This window comes from Falco naumanni, chromosome 13 (assembly GCF_017639655.2).
Source record: "Falco naumanni isolate bFalNau1 chromosome 13, bFalNau1.pat, whole genome shotgun sequence".
Classification (NCBI taxonomy): domain Eukaryota; kingdom Metazoa; phylum Chordata; class Aves; order Falconiformes; family Falconidae; genus Falco; species Falco naumanni.
In genome coordinates this window covers 20,075,241-20,090,770 of record NC_054066.1, presented here as the reverse complement: position 1 = coordinate 20,090,770, position 15,530 = coordinate 20,075,241, and the positions used below count along the sequence as shown (strand labels likewise).

The window sequence follows — 15,530 nt, the reverse complement described above, 5'->3', positions numbered from 1 at the left end:
GTTTGTGCATTCTCACAAATCACCTACAGCAGAAACAAAGTCCTTTGTCAAGAACAGGTGTGGAAGCAACTAGTCTGCTAAACTGTTTATTGGGGCTTGCAGTTCATGCTGTACCACAGGAACATGAGTTTGAAGATAATGACTTAATAGTTGTTTTGAATGCTGGTGATGACAAAACAGCATGCTTAGGCAGCTAAAGAAACACTGGAGCACCTAAGGGTTATCATTTAATGGCTTAATACAGAAAGTCTTTTCCATTCTTAGCAATATAATCTATACTTCTTTGCTCTAGCAAAATTCCTGTCAAGCCCCCTAAAAATCTACCCATATAAGAAGCATACAGCAAGGCCCCTGTACATGGAGTATTGTTCTACAAGGAGACAGACTACTTGGTTTCCTCAAGAGTAGCCCAAGCGTGATAGCAGCCCTACAGCTGCACAATTGAAAGCATCTTCTCCTTTTCTCTACTTCATATATAGAAATATCTTGAACTATAGAAACTGATGGTTTCCCCAAACCATTAATGAAAATCATATGCACCATCTTTTCTGAGTCAGCTAATCTCTGCAGCCTCACTTCTCCTGCACACATCCCCAGACTCTTGCAAGACATTCTTTTATCCTCTATCCAGATGTTATTAGTTAGTGAGCGTTATGCACTAGTGACTGTGAGGAATGCTGGAATAGATCCAATGAGCAGTAGTACATATTTAACTGAGATTGAACCAGTTTAAATTTTGTTATTTAAAGAACTGAAAAGGCTCTAGCTGTGTTCCCCATATGAATTTGATGATCCAAGCTGGCCTTATGAGATGTTTGTAGGGTGAGTCATGGATTTTTTATGTGCAATGTGCTGTTAAACATGTTATTTGCTTAATGAGCTCACAGAAACTTTGACATCTCTGCTCCCGTACTTCACATTTATGTTGCACACAAAGAAATCCCTAGGTGAATATTTTACAGCATTTAGAAGACAGGAGATGCCAGAAGCAAAGCTGCATGTGCAACCCTAATTTTGCCCATTTGCAGCTAAGGCATCTTGGCCCACCCCCCTCTAAGAATCCTTGTTTCATGCAGTGCATGGAATCAAAAACAATTCATGAGCAGCTATTCACTATTTTGATTTATCTGTATTTCTCAGTGGGGGCCCAGAGCCTTACTATCCGTATGGTATTTCAGTCCCTGCTCTGAAAATAATTGTCTTTTTTTTTCTAATAATCATTTTTACAATTCAAGTGCTTCATAAATATTTACTGAGCTGTTTTCACAACACTTCTCAGAGGTAACAGGCTGTTATCAACCACACTGAGATCTGAGTTCCATAGATAAAGATCAAGAGAATACACTACTCTGGGAGACCAACCTGACATTTTTAGAACTGAATTTTCAGGTTAGTGAGTATTACATGCCACTAACTGTGTTTGAGGATACATGCCCTGCCCAGTAATTCTGATTTCAGTCTTTTACTGCTTTTTCCAATGTAGATTTCTTTATGTAGTTGCACAAGTTATTAAAAACAACCCCCTCAAAACTGCACTAAGTTGAATCACATTAACACCCACGTGTGTTTTTAACAGGGTTGAGACCTTTACACCTACAGCACCAGCTTCTATTTCCCATGTCATCACGAGTAAAAGCAGCAGTAAGTAGTCACAGTTTCAGGGCTGACTCCACAACAGCTGAAACCCATCTGAACTGGGTCTGGTACACTTCTCCCTGTCCTCCCAACCTTTGGCCATATACTTTTCCCTTCTTTTTTGTCAGCACTGCAGTTCAGGGAACTAGATGATGAGGAGCTGAACTAGCCAAAACAGAACAACCCCACCACCTCATTGACAGTTTTCAGTTCCCTCCTTTGTTTCCCCCGGCTAGGTAACCAGAAGTACTGGGGGAAAGCACAGTCAGAAATGCGCTGCTGTGTGGGCAAAGACAAGAGTAGAAAGGGAGACTGTGACAGCCTTGCATTAAGCAGGCCTTACTTAAGATGCTGCAAGATCATACTGTAAGGAAACAAGTGGTGCAGGGGATAGGAAACATATTTTGTCTCTGGGTTCCAAAGATTTTTGCTGACAACAAAGGAAGTAAGACTATAGAAGCCAGAGTGTAGCAAGTTCATACCTAATTAGTATGTTTGAACTGAGATATTTTTTTTTGTCCCCCAAGTGCTTATAATTCTGCCAAATCTGGACACTTTAGGAAAGGACAAAACTATTTTGTATTGTCATGTTCCAGTTCTTGCCACAAAGGTAACTAAAGCTAGACAATTTTCCTAGCCTTGTTCACTGAGATGGCCAAAATCATTTTTTACTGAAGTTTTCCAAGAAAACGTCAGGCTGAAGAAGATAGCCTTTGGGAAAGCTTCATTTCAAAGATTTGGAGTTTGGGAGAATTACAATCAAAATAGAGAATTGTTAGTTACAGTCATCCATCCTGAATAGCTCGTATTATCTTTTACAGTTCTGTGGCTTATCCCACTCTGCCTGACAGCCTGTGGGCAATGCTAGCCTGCAGGATTTGACTTTGTGGAGCTATGCCAATCCACTTCAGCTAAGGAGTTTTGTACAGAAATACAGACCAGAAATACGTAGTCAAATCACAAAAAATGATACCCTCAAAAGTGAAGTAGAGCAAAGGAATTTCCCCATCAAGTGTCACTTCTTTCCTCCCAACAGATGCAGGGACAATTTTAGCCCTTAGCAATATTCAAGCAGCTTCTATTGGGAGTAAAGAGAGTTCTCCTTAAAATAAGGTGTCGTATATACTACTTAAATATTTTCAAGGCATTTATTACAAAAGGGTGAGCAGTTTTCTGCCTTTTCTGGGTTGATCTGTGAGTAACATTTACGCAGATTCCCACAGCTAAAATGCACACCAGGTCCAGCTGCCATAGACTTTTGAGCATCACGATAATTCCAGTAGTAGTTTTTCAACGTTGAACAGGCCTGTCCCTGCAAAATTTACAAGCTCTTTTGTGAAACTGAAAGGTTCAAGCACAAACGGGATGAAATTAAAATTTTGCTTCAGAATTTCCAACCCACAGAAAAGCATTGGGTGAGGGAGAGTTTACAGTGCAGCTCTGAGCTGCCTTTCTGGATCTTTACTAAGCTAAGACTATTCCAAGAGTGATCAAACACCATAAGGACATAGACATAAGAAACTGTCACAGTTGTTTCCCTGATAGAATTCTGCCCTTTCTCTCATACGTGGTATCAGCTCTGCCTGTATGCACTTATGATTATGTCCGTGTAAAGTAAAGAGTGGCACAGCTATAATAATGGAGTATTTCATGCCTGAGCCTTCACATCTGTTAAGATTTTTCCATTAGCACCCTGAATTGGATTGAATTTTCCCTACCAGTCCTTTTTAGGGGAGCGGATAGTCAGCAAGTAAAAACAAAACAAAACAAAATCTATTCTGGAACAAACGTAACTTTTTTCCTTTCACAGACAACCATTGCAAGGCTGCCATGGTATTGTTACATCTGCTGCCTGGGGACAAAAGCCTTCCTTTCTGGTCTTCTATGTCTGTTTACCATATTGTATTGCCTTTGCTTGCTTTTGTATTTACACAGCCTAGGAACATGGTATTTTCCCGTAGCTGTATTCTGTTTTGCAAGCTGTTAGAAATATTCAGGTACGTCCTGGTAACAAATAACAATGAGTTACAATATGTTTCAAGAAGGTGCTCTTAGCCTCTCTCATTTTTCTAAGATGGTACTCAATTCTTCTAAAGAACCCCGCTGATATTGCATTGATCCTGTAAACGTGTGAAGAAAGGACACAGAGGAAAGTCCAAATGAGGGTAGCTTCAAGAAGAGCAGAATTTCACAGCCTCATTTTCAAGGCTTGGAATAGGACTCACTGTCCCTGTTTCTATTCTCAGCCACCTTTCAGACTCAGACTGTGAAACCCCTTGATGAATCAGTTTATCTGTGTTTATCAGTTTATCTTCAGTTTTCTTTCTGAAAAAAAACAGGGGTTTAAATACCAGTACTTGCCAAGTACTTTGGCATTCTGAGGGGAAGGACGCTCAGAAAATTTTAAGTATAACTCTTTGTAGCAGACAATTGGATAATACACAAAGGATGCCATTACACAGTATATGTAAAGATCCATGTACTGTTTACAGCAGTTAAAGTAACTTTCTGAGCCCCAGGATAAGCTGTAGACAGTCAGGGACTTCTGTTTCTGTACCGAGGTACTCTAGGTCAATCACCTTCTGGCACAAAAAATCTGAATGAGATGTTACAGTCTACTTACCAATGTCTGAACAAGACTGGGTTGTACTTTACATCTCCTCAGAGAACAAATGGAGTAACATTTTAAAATAAATTTCATCTACCTATTAACATGCAACAGGACATCAGAGGCTATATCTAATCCTTGTCACAGTTATCCTGTATTGTTTGTATAACAGGAAACTGCAATGCAAGGGTCAGAGCAAGGAAGCATCTCACGATTTTCTGTGAAAGAGCTGATAGTATGGGATTGGCAGTATGAACAAGCATTGTCATTTATGTCCTAGCGACTATTCTTTAAGATTCTGTTTGTGCCAAAAGTTTAATTTAAAAAATCTGCAAGTGCTCTGAAGTGACAAGAAAGTTTGAGAAACACAAGCAGTGACTGCATGCATAAACAGAAATGCAAGACTAGCTTTTAGCCTGAAGATGCAGTTACATGATAGCTGAAAACCATTCTAAAACTGTACTACCACTAGCAGGGACTAACCGGCTCTGACCTACTGACCCCATAACCCTGTTTTTTCTGCAACTTCTGCTTCAGCACTAGTGGCCACGCAGTGAACGATCTGATCAACTTCCAAGTTAGTGCTGCTTTGGGCAGATGGTTGGGCAATGTGATCTTGAGAGGTCCCTGCGTTTTTGTAACTCATGCAATGGAAAACCAACTACTACATTTTTGCAGTCTGACCATTGATTTTCAAGGTAAACCACAACTTATACAGCTAACTGACTGCCAACAACAGTGCAAGAGGGGAACACATTGCTGGAGGATGTGTGGGTGGCAGAGCAGGACCCCTTCAAAGGCATTGTGGTCCCTGCTTGCCTTAAGCCAGTAGTGAAGCTGAAACTTGAGGTAGCAACTCAATGTTAAGAACACAACTAGCATGGTTTTGGGGGAAAAAAAAGTACAGATGTCAGACTGGCAGGTAACTGATGACAATGATTTCCCTTGACAAGAAAAGATGAGTGCTGGGGAGCAGAGAAGAATGACAGGGACATTTGTGTGACCTTGTGATAACATGCCTAGAAAGCAAAGTGATCAGGCTACTGGCCATCCTCATCTTCCTGTTGAGAAAGCAAAGTTTATTGCATGTTCTTCATGCAAATTAGGTTTTTCAAGGCTCTTTGCTAAAGATTCCCCTTTTAAAAAGCCCTAAGGTTCCATTTTTTAGTTTCTTATAAGCATCTCTACTGAAAAGGGACAACCCCTTCCCACCACCAAGTACAGGGTAGCTGGTCTCCAGGATGCACTGTTTCAAATTGGCTTCATCCATGTTCTTTCTGCAGAAAATAGCTAACTTGATTAAAGGCACATCCTCATCTCAAGTAAGAAACTTCCAATAAATTCTGAACTCAAGCAATGTTCAACTTTTATAGTTAGTAGAGGACAACACTAGAAAGTGAATAAACAGTTATGTAGAGGGAAAAACGAAAATTTGCACAAACAAGTCAGTGTTGCTAACGAACCCTTAACCTTTGCAAGTATCTGACTAAAACTCGAGGGATTGTGACCCTTTAAAGCCAAATATTCACACTAGAGTACATGCAATGTAAAAGAGGTTCTCATGCTTTTTGTTTAGGGTTTTCAAGAGTTTGCACTATAAGACATACTGAAAAACAGTGTAAAAGTGTACCCTGTAGATTAGGCCCAGGAAGAGAAGCCAGAATTTTTTTTTATTCATCCTTGTTTGTATGTTTGCAATGACAGATATTTCACATTTGTTTTTAACAGCTAGGCCTACAAGGCTGACACTGAACATCAAATCTTCATGGTGGTAACAAAATTTAAACATGACTACGTGAACAAAACATTGGTGCGTATCTGAAAGCAGGTGTGCATGGCCTACCTACTCCTGCTGGTCTGGTAATCTTTGGTGATGCTCGCTTTGGGGAAGATTCAGGATGCGGGGCAACAGGTTGTACTGGCCGGGTCTGTTTGGCTGCCAGCTTCTTTAGACTTACTTGCCTCTTGTCAAACATTTCTTGTACATCTTCTAGTTTTTGTAGAATTCTTTGGGCATTGGCCTAGGTAAAGAAAAGGCAAACAACAGATGGTTGTCAGTGCTGAACTAAGCGAGTTAAGAAAGAACTTCTGTTACCCAGATTCAGACTAGACCTGAAGATCATAACGTGCTGCAGTTTGCTGCAACCCAGCCCATGCACTCACACAGATTTGTTTCACTGAGTAGGTCACGCAGTCTTTATAGCACTATGAAGAAAAATCACATGTTCCATGACTACCCATCTGAATAAAACTTATTGCCCTAAGCGTTCACCTCTATGCCCTTTTGGTGTAGGGAAACTGGCATATTTGTGCAGACTCAAATATATAGCCAAGTACGCTCTCATGTACAAGGCAGTTGGTAATTTTGAAATTTTAAATCAGTGCACGCATATCTGACGGGTTTTACCTTTATTTCGGGGGTGAGGATCATGTCAAACTGATTATAGAACTCCTTCGGGTTAGAGAGCTGATGTTCCTTAGCCGTTACCAGGAACTTCTCAATTTCAACGAGTGCAGTTTCAGCTCCCTCTTGTGACTGGCACTTGTCCACAGCTTGGGAAGCTAAGAGGTAGATTCCAGCTTCACACCATTGGCTTGCCTTTAGAGAAAAACGGGGCAAGAAAGACTTCATCACTGACAGTCCATGTTGTGAGGTGTTGCTTTTACTCCATGAAATATGGATTTGGCCTAACGTGGCCCTAAAGAGCTTCATAGCACCCAACAGTTCCTGGCCATAAGTCACCCCATCACCCCACCTAGATACACAGAACCAATAGCAAGTTAAATTCAGTTGTCGTGGGCTAGACGGTCCAGTAATATGTAAAGTAAAAATATTCTGAGCAAACAGAAGTGTTACTGTGGTTGCTGCAAATCGAATCTGTCAGCTGTACTACCTTCATTTTAGTGTTCAGTCACCCAATTATCCAAAACCCGAAACAAGTATTTGAAGCATATCAAAACTCCCCGAAACTTCTTAGGCCTATAAAACTTAGTTAAAAATACTCCAAAGCAGGTTTTACCATAAATTTTCGGTAGTTCCTGTTTCAGATGTAGCTGTAATAGCATGCAGACATTCCCGAAACACTTAGCTTGCTATTCTAGCTAGATAAGAAAGTGAAAACTGTTAAACTGAAAGGGAAAACAGTAATTTTTAAGCACTGTAATACATTTGATTCCCCTTTCAAATTTAGGCCTATTTCAATTTTTTTTCTTAGTTTTACCTTCTACTTTTCATCATTTAAAGACCATAATTATGGGAAGCTACTGCTCCCATTTTTATAGTAACAGTTTCTGAATGAAATGGAGAAAAAAAAAAAACCCAACTTTTTCTCTTCATCCAAATTACCTGAGCATATAAAAACTTTCATTTTCAGTAGAACCTCACCTGGGCTGTTACCCAAGAAGGTTCACTCACCTTATCTAACTGCTTATGAAGCTCAAGAGACTTTCCCAAAATATCACACTTTTTCTTGGTCTCATTGGTAAAGTCATCACAAATACGCCTGAGTTCAACACACTTTGGTCTAATGGAGTCAACTGCATAATGGTTGTTTTGGATGAGCTGTTCTCCATGGAGAGCTAGAGACTGGGCCTTCTCCAAAGGTTCCTGTGAAATTAATGAGAAAGAAATCCAAAGCTAGATCTTAAAATGACATGTGTAATAAAACTAATCCACCTCTGTAATCCCGGCTGTAGCCTGCAGGTGAAGGTTTGGGATATTAATTTATCTGATATGTCTTACTTTATATTTATACCAAAGACCAACTTAGTTGTCAGTGAGTATACTGAAACACAAGAGGCTCCACCCCAACATCAGGAAGCACCTTTTTACTGTGAGGGTGACCGAGCACTGGAACAGGTTGCCCAGAAATGTGGAGTCTCCCTCCTAGAAGATATTAAAAGACCACCTGGACAACCTGCTCTAGGTTTCTTTGCTTGAGCAGGGGCATTGAACAAGATGGCCTCCAGAGGTCTCTTCCATCTTTAAGCTTTCTGTGGTAACTGTGATTATGTGAGCACATGCCACCTTTTTTTTCCACATACTGAGGACATTCGTTATACAAGTCTTTTTTCCTGCAAAGTTCCCAATAATCAGAAAAAACTGTAAAATTTTTTTTCACTCATTAATTGTGAAGTTTATAATGCTTTAGTTAATTTTTGTTCCAAGATACATTTTGGAAAACTCTTCAGATCCTACTGACTGACTACAATTAATAAACTTAGTCACAATAGAATGAAATGAGAGGTGGCCAACAGGAATAGAGCACACATCAGTACATCATGCATTTTCCTTCCATTGTCCACATCACATGTTACTATAACCTTTGATCATGTGCATCCTCCTCTGATTTAACTTACTCATTGTTCAATGCTTTCTAATAACACTTAAGTTTGATGTACATCACAGCTGACCAGCTGATAGAATTACAAAGTCCAAATGTCTGGAAAAGAAAGGTGTTTATTGGAAGGCACAGGTATTCCTCAAACTGCTACGAGTCTGAATAGAATGATCTTAAAAGTTACCTGGCCAAGTTAACCTGTGAAGTGTTCTGAGCTTTTCAGATTCTAAAGATGGACATAACCTTTTCTGGTCTGAAATACCAGTTTTTGAACTGGATTCTAGCTTTCCAAGTAACAAACTGGAACTACCAGTCTGAACAACCCTGGTTTCTGGAAATTAGGATCTGAGTTTTGCTATTTAAAATAATGACTCATGAGACGTGAATAAGCATGATGTAAGGACAGTGACAGAGAAGTGTCTAGAAGATCATGCCTATAGCAGCTAGAATACTACATTGAGTGCAAACCTGTCCTTTCTCTTCTAATTGTTTCTGTTCCCTTAGGAGGTGCTCCACTCGAGTCACACTGTCTCCAATGTCAGCAAAAGCTGCTTGTGCTTCCATGAGGTTATCCAAGGCCAGTTTTACCTAAAAAACAATAAAAAAATTTAAAAAAACACACCAAAAACCTGCACCCAAAGACCCATCACAAAATACTTACAAAATAGTAACAAAACTATGGCTTCTAAACATTTGCCTACATCTTTTAGAAGAGTCTACACCTCTGATTTAGTCTTTCAGCTCATTCAAAAATAGAAAAACCAAGAAATAACATCCAAAATTGAAAACCCAAGGAATAATGCAACAAATCAACTGTTCTTCAAAGAGTTACAGTGCTTCTCACCATTTAGGCCCACACAGTTTTGAAGACCTGTAACTCTAGAGTCTATATTACTCCAGAATCTGTATTACCCCAGCCTCTGGGCTGACAGCCGGGCTTTCTGAACTGTGTTTCATTGATCTGGAGCACTGCATTCAGCTCTGGGGCCCCCAACATAACAAGGACATGGACCTGTTGGAGCGAGCCCAGAGGAGGCCACAAAGATGATCGGGGGCTGGAGCACCTCTCCTGGGAAGACAGGCTGAGAGTTGGGGTTGTTCAGCCTGGAGAAGGGAAGGCCCTGGGGAGACCTTAGAGCAGTCTTTCAATACTTAAGGGGCATTTATAAAAAAGATGGGACAGACTTTTTAGTAGGGCCTGCAGCAATAGGACAAGGAGTAACGATCTTAAACTAAAAGAGGGTAGATTTAGATTAGATATAGGGAAGAAATTCTTCACTATGAGGGTGGTGAGGCACTGGCACAGGTTGCCCAGAGCAGCTGTGGATGATCCATCCCTGGCAGCGTTCAGGGCCAGGCTGGATGGGGCTTTGAGCAACCTGGTCTGGTGGAAGGTGTCCCTGCCCATGGCGGGGGCGTTGGAAGCAGGTGGTCTTTAAGGTCCCTTCCAACCTAAACCATCCTATGATTATATGACTCTGGTAGAATCGGCAATTTACCATCACAGAAGTGATATTTGATCAATCATTTTTCATTTGTGTGTGATGTTATCAAGAAGTTGGTGTTTCACATTTCGGCATAACAGGCTCTCACTTTCCTCACTGTGCCTTATTCAAATGTTGTAAGATATCTGATAGCTGTCAAGAATTTAATTTTTGAATATCCATTTGCTATTTCATAATGAAGGGCTTCTCTCCCAATCTCCTTTTTGGGTTGTTTGTACCAGAGAAGGCTAGACAGAACGAACAGATAAAATACCTCTCTAAAATCATGTTCAAAGTGTCGAAGCTGCAGGCATTGTTCTAGTTTTAGGTGATGCTTGGTCCAAAATTGATCAAAAGCCTTTTCTGTTTCATCCAACTGAGCCAACAACCTGTTAAGAAATTAAAATGAAAATAACTTACTACTTTCCTATAGTTCATTTCTTTTGTAAGAAGGATCTGTACCAACTTCCCCTTAAGCAAAAGAGAATGAAAAAAAAAAAAAGAATGACATGAGTGTGATGAATGACAACTGCATGGATCCACTGTGCCAGCTGATCCACTGTGCCAGCTGATCCACTGTGGCAGGCAGTCCTGCCTCCTGACTTACGACAGGAGCACAGAGCTGTTCCATGTGCTGGCAGCCAAAGGCAGCCATCTCTCCCTAGCTTCCACCCAGTTCTTCTTCTAGTTCCACCTAGTTCACCCCAGGCTAATGCAGATTTAATGTAATGCTATTGTTGTTTCAAGGAACGTTTAAAGCAGAACTCTACAACTTGTTCATTTTCTTCTCCCACCAGAAATAGGCAAGGACTGAATAATTTTTCCCAGTCTATTAAAAACAATAGGTTAGAAGCTCATAATGCCTTCCATGGGCATTGTTTCACTTTGTGTAAACAATGAAACATTTATTGGCAAAGAAAATAGTATCAAGGTGTCATACATCTTAAGTAAAATGTCTGACACTAGACTACTGAGTCATCCTCACAGTCTCTCAATGGTCTATTAATTACATTACAAAGTAGAACAGTTTAAACAGGAAAAAAAATTAAAAGGAAGTATTCTCTGAATATCCTATATTTCAATAGATGGACACTCTTTGGGCAGAGCAGGGGACAAGGCCTTATCTCCTACAAGCCCAGTGAGTGCTGGAATGAAGTTACTGAGGCAAACATCAGTAGCTCCCTCCTATTCCTCTAAAAAAAAATAAAAATCTGTTTTTAAACTATCCCTGAAAAATGTTGGTTTTTTTAATCAAAGCTAGTTGTTGCATTCAAGATGAATTCGCAAATTCCTTTGGGATGACTGTTTAAAGGATTTTAAAGTATTCAGTGAAAAATATCAGCTCAGCTTTACTTTTGGCAGCTTTGTTCCCAGTGAATGGAGACACACTGAAATACTAGCATGGCATTTCTCTTTCCACTGCATCATGTGGCAAAGCAGAAACTTCTACATGGTGACTAAAAGCTTTATGGTAATAACTAGCATTGTAGGAAGGAATAGGGTTTTTTTGCTCTCCTCTGTGCAGCTGTGATGTATGTTTCAGAGTATCATCTTCATCTGTTCCTCTCCCAGTGTTTCCACAGGCATGCACAAACACCCTCCCATCTCACGTGGATTCAGATGACACTTTCCAACTAGGCATAGAAGTTTGGAGGATGCATATGGACAAAGCAAGTCCCACACTAAGTCTTCAGCCAGGTAGTTAGTGGTCCAACAAAAAAATACTAAGAAATTGAGGACTTGTTTGAACTTGCCTTGGCAGTTTAATCAAGTAACTTCCTCAAAATTTTTCCCTTCTGAGTTACCTGACCAAAAAAAATTCCAAATAGCTGAACCAGTGGGAATTTATAACTCAAATATTTAAATCATTAACATTACACTTGCATTTCTTAGGAATAAATTAGCAACTTGCGCAAGGTAATCTAGCTTCACTGACCTTTCTACTGTTGCCACATTTTCCAGTTCATCTGGACTGAGTTTGCTGTTGGCACTTCGGGTGACTGGCTCCCTAATGCATGTCAGTAGGGTGGCCCCCTGCTTCACAGCTAGTTTCAGCTCATCCTGAGGGGAAAAAAACAAGCCAAACAAATTATATGTACTTTGACAACACTCACATCTCTTAGACGGACAATATAGTAATACTACAGGAGAATTCTTTCATAGGTATTAAATACTTGGAACAAAATATAAATGCTTACCAAATTTTTCTAGAAAGGCAGAGACTAAATCTATTCACTTTGAATAGTAGATATATTTCTGAAAAAAAGGATTCGTATATAAATTCTAAGCAGATTGTACTCTTGACCAGGCAACTTGCAGAATGAATTTTTATACCATAAATTGAATGTGTGCTGCAGATCGTTCAGTTCTGTAAACAACATTGTGACATGTTGAGCCACAGTATGTCAGCTATCAAGGAGTCACCCACAGAAGAAGGTGTCTTTCTAACATGGAAAATGAGCAATGAGAAGGATAATGAGGCTCAAACATTAACATGTCATCTGAGGAGTCCCCACATCACTGCACACTTCTTGCGTAAAAATTGTTCTTGTGCTAATATAGCTTAAGTAGTATTTTTTCTCTTCTGTTTAACCTCAGGTGTTTGTTGACAGCAGTAATGTTTTTTTTTTCTGAGCCTTATTCTGCAAAGCTAAACTTGCCCCAACTTTATTTTTTTTAAAAAAAACAAAACACTAGTCATCATCTAGTTAGATCGTTCTGTTTATTCCTGGATTATCCTCACAGACATTCTCTGCAACTGCTCCAGTCTGAGTTCATCCTTTCCGATGAACTCTTCATCAGCGCCCATGCTATTCCAAATGTGATCCCATCACGACTTCTCATACAGTAGAAATGATATTTCCCTGTTCTATCATTCCTGAAGCTGTAAGAAATCCTTTTTCATAGTTGAATCAAATCGACCTCCTGAACTCAGGTTTATCTCCTGTTCAGTAGTTTCCAGACAATGGACTCCCAAATGATGGCAGAAAATTTTGTTAAATCAAGAAGTCATACGTTATGCTGACGGAGCTGTCATGAGACAACATTCACCTTCAGCTTGCTATGGTGATCAGTGTGTGTGCAGAGGAGCTCTTCTGTGCACTGCACATCGTTGGGAAGTTCAGTCTCTGCTAGGTCTGTTCCAAAGGTCTGTAGCATCTGTGCTGTTGTTTTTACTGTCATTGCAAAGTTTTCAATAGCCTGGAAAAGCAAGAGCATAAAGTCACAGACTGGTTATTTACCCATAACCCTTTAACAGTGCTTACTTAGTCCCTCAGGCACACTGTGCTGCAAGTATTACATGCCGGTAAAGCTGGCCATGTAGCCTTTCTTTGGGTGGATATATTAAAAGTTATAAATTAAATCCTGTGTCACAAATGATCTTTTCACAGGCCTACAAGTATTGTCATCTCAAAGAACCAGCTGGGGAACTCCCAGAGCTTTACAGACATAATGAAACCACAGAGGACATAAGTTTCAAAGCCAGGACTGGAACTTTAGATCCTCTGCCTGTGCTTGCTAAGAAATTCTGCTGTGTTTAGATGTTTAATTAAGGCTTTATTTAAGTTGAGGAAACTCTGAAAGTGTATAGGGCAAAGCCTTTTTACATTTGTATTTACACAGCCATTGTTCACTCAGCAGCAATCTTTCAGAAGCCAGGGGGAAGGCAATGTGCATCTCCGTCCTGCCTATCTGTACAAGATGCATTGCAGGCACTCCCTCCCATCTGTTCATGTTAGTACAATACAAGGACAACTTACTGCAAATACAGTTAAAATGCATAAATTAACTGGAGCATTGCTGTTTCTTTATCACTTTGGTGCACTAATACAAACCTTGTCAAAAATCAAAAGGGGAAGTGAGGAAGGCTTAAAAACAATGCTGCCTTTAATGAGTAGAATATATTGTTCAGACTTGTGAGATGTGATTAAAACCATTTTACCTAGTAGCAATTAACTGCATGGGATGATTTTTTATTATCATGTCCCAATTTCTTTAGGGACTGTATTGTTCTGTATAGCTTTTTATTCTTTACACTCTTTGATCTAACCCACCCAATGGCTTGAGTCAGTCAACACTACTAGAGATGCTCTTACACCCAGTCAAACACTACATGGTTGTTGCAAGTAGCATTCCCTTCTCCAGCAGCGATGGGAATCCCTCGTTTGCAACCATGACAGTTAAAATCATGCTGTGTGCTCAGTGAAAAACAAACTGGAGGTAGATCATCATTCAAAAGGTGAAGAGAGAAATTATGTATGTGATCTGAAACATGCCCCAGATGAGGCAATGCTAGCCGAGTTCATAGCCTTCTCTTTTTTTCCCCCCATAAATTCATGCCTGCTTTCAGCATAAGCAGTACAGACCCACATAGGCTCTGGTTTACTGCTTAGCAGCTGTAGCCTGCTGTTCTCAGCACTGAAACTATGGGATTAAAGTTGGTTGAAATGTCACACTTATGGAGCCATTCAGGACCAAAGGCGGCTTACTAAAAGCCAAAACTGTACTCTGTGGGCAAGAAAGCTCACAGGCTTCTAGCCATTCAAGATAAGAAAGCAGAAACAAAGAACAATGCATTGCATTGAGATTGCTGTGTCATTACCATTCAGCAACCATTTAAAGCCGTTTCAGAAAAAAAACACTGGCAGGACAAGATATGAGAACATGATGAGAAGCAGGAGAGGGGATGAAGACCATAGCTCAGCAAGACTGAAAGTCATGTTGTTTCAAGGCTGACACTTCCCTGCTGACAACCCTCTTACGCAGCAGAGACTCCTTGGCTGGCTGCGCCATGCACCGTGAGTTTATCAGTGTTTCGCTTCATCACATGCTTGCCTCTACCCTCCTGCGCCTGTGAGTAATGTATTGTTTCATATACCTAAGTTATGTCTGTAGGGTATTTTTCATGTCTCCATGCTTGGTAAAAGTTTTTCAAACAAATTTAACCAAAAGATCTGGGGATTACATAGCCACACACCTCAAATCTTGGCTCACTTTTATTTATGTAAAGCATATATACATCGTTTGGTAAAATACGCAAACTCCCATCATTGACAAACAACATAGCCTTTCTTGTGCCGCATTTTACTCCCCCTCATTTTTTCAAACCTTTAGCTGTTTGAAAGTTCCCACAGATGATTCCTTTAGACTCACCCCTCCTGCAAGAACAGTTTCATATTTTTGATACTGTTAACATGTAAGCCTGTTCACTCATTTCAATTCTAACCTTATTGTAGTCAACACAGCTATAAACATAACAACAAGTGTTAGAGGAAATTCAGACTCTGTGTTTGCATATTTAGAAACCTGAAATATTTAGTGGTTCTCAAGGAGAGTAAAATTTAATTTTATAAGGAAAGTAAAGCACAGAAAATGATAGCAGGAAGGTGACAAGTGATTTGACTTAACAAAGCTACCTCAGAAAAGCTTTTTTCCGAGTGTCAGACCTAACCTGCAGGTCAG

The 15,530-nt window shown here is 40.0% G+C and overlaps 1 protein-coding gene across 7 annotated transcripts in view; it reads right to left on the bottom strand.

The window, feature by feature from the left end:
• MCF2L2 (MCF.2 cell line derived transforming sequence-like 2) overlaps positions 1 to 15,530 on the bottom strand; it is a 181,291-nt gene that overhangs the window by 97,161 nt on the left and 68,600 nt on the right. For all 7 annotated transcript variants that reach the window (XM_040613219.1, XM_040613217.1, XM_040613218.1 and 4 more), the window contains exons 7-13: positions 13,119 to 13,268; positions 12,004 to 12,128; positions 10,342 to 10,456; positions 9,052 to 9,171; positions 7,659 to 7,850; positions 6,651 to 6,842; positions 6,087 to 6,264 (exon numbers count right to left, since the gene is read on the bottom strand). In XM_040613219.1, coding sequence (XP_040469153.1) covers positions 6,087 to 6,264; positions 6,651 to 6,842; positions 7,659 to 7,850; positions 9,052 to 9,171; positions 10,342 to 10,456; positions 12,004 to 12,128; positions 13,119 to 13,268 — 1,072 coding nt within the window. The remainder of the gene's footprint in view (positions 1 to 6,086; positions 6,265 to 6,650; positions 6,843 to 7,658; positions 7,851 to 9,051; positions 9,172 to 10,341; positions 10,457 to 12,003; positions 12,129 to 13,118; positions 13,269 to 15,530) is intronic.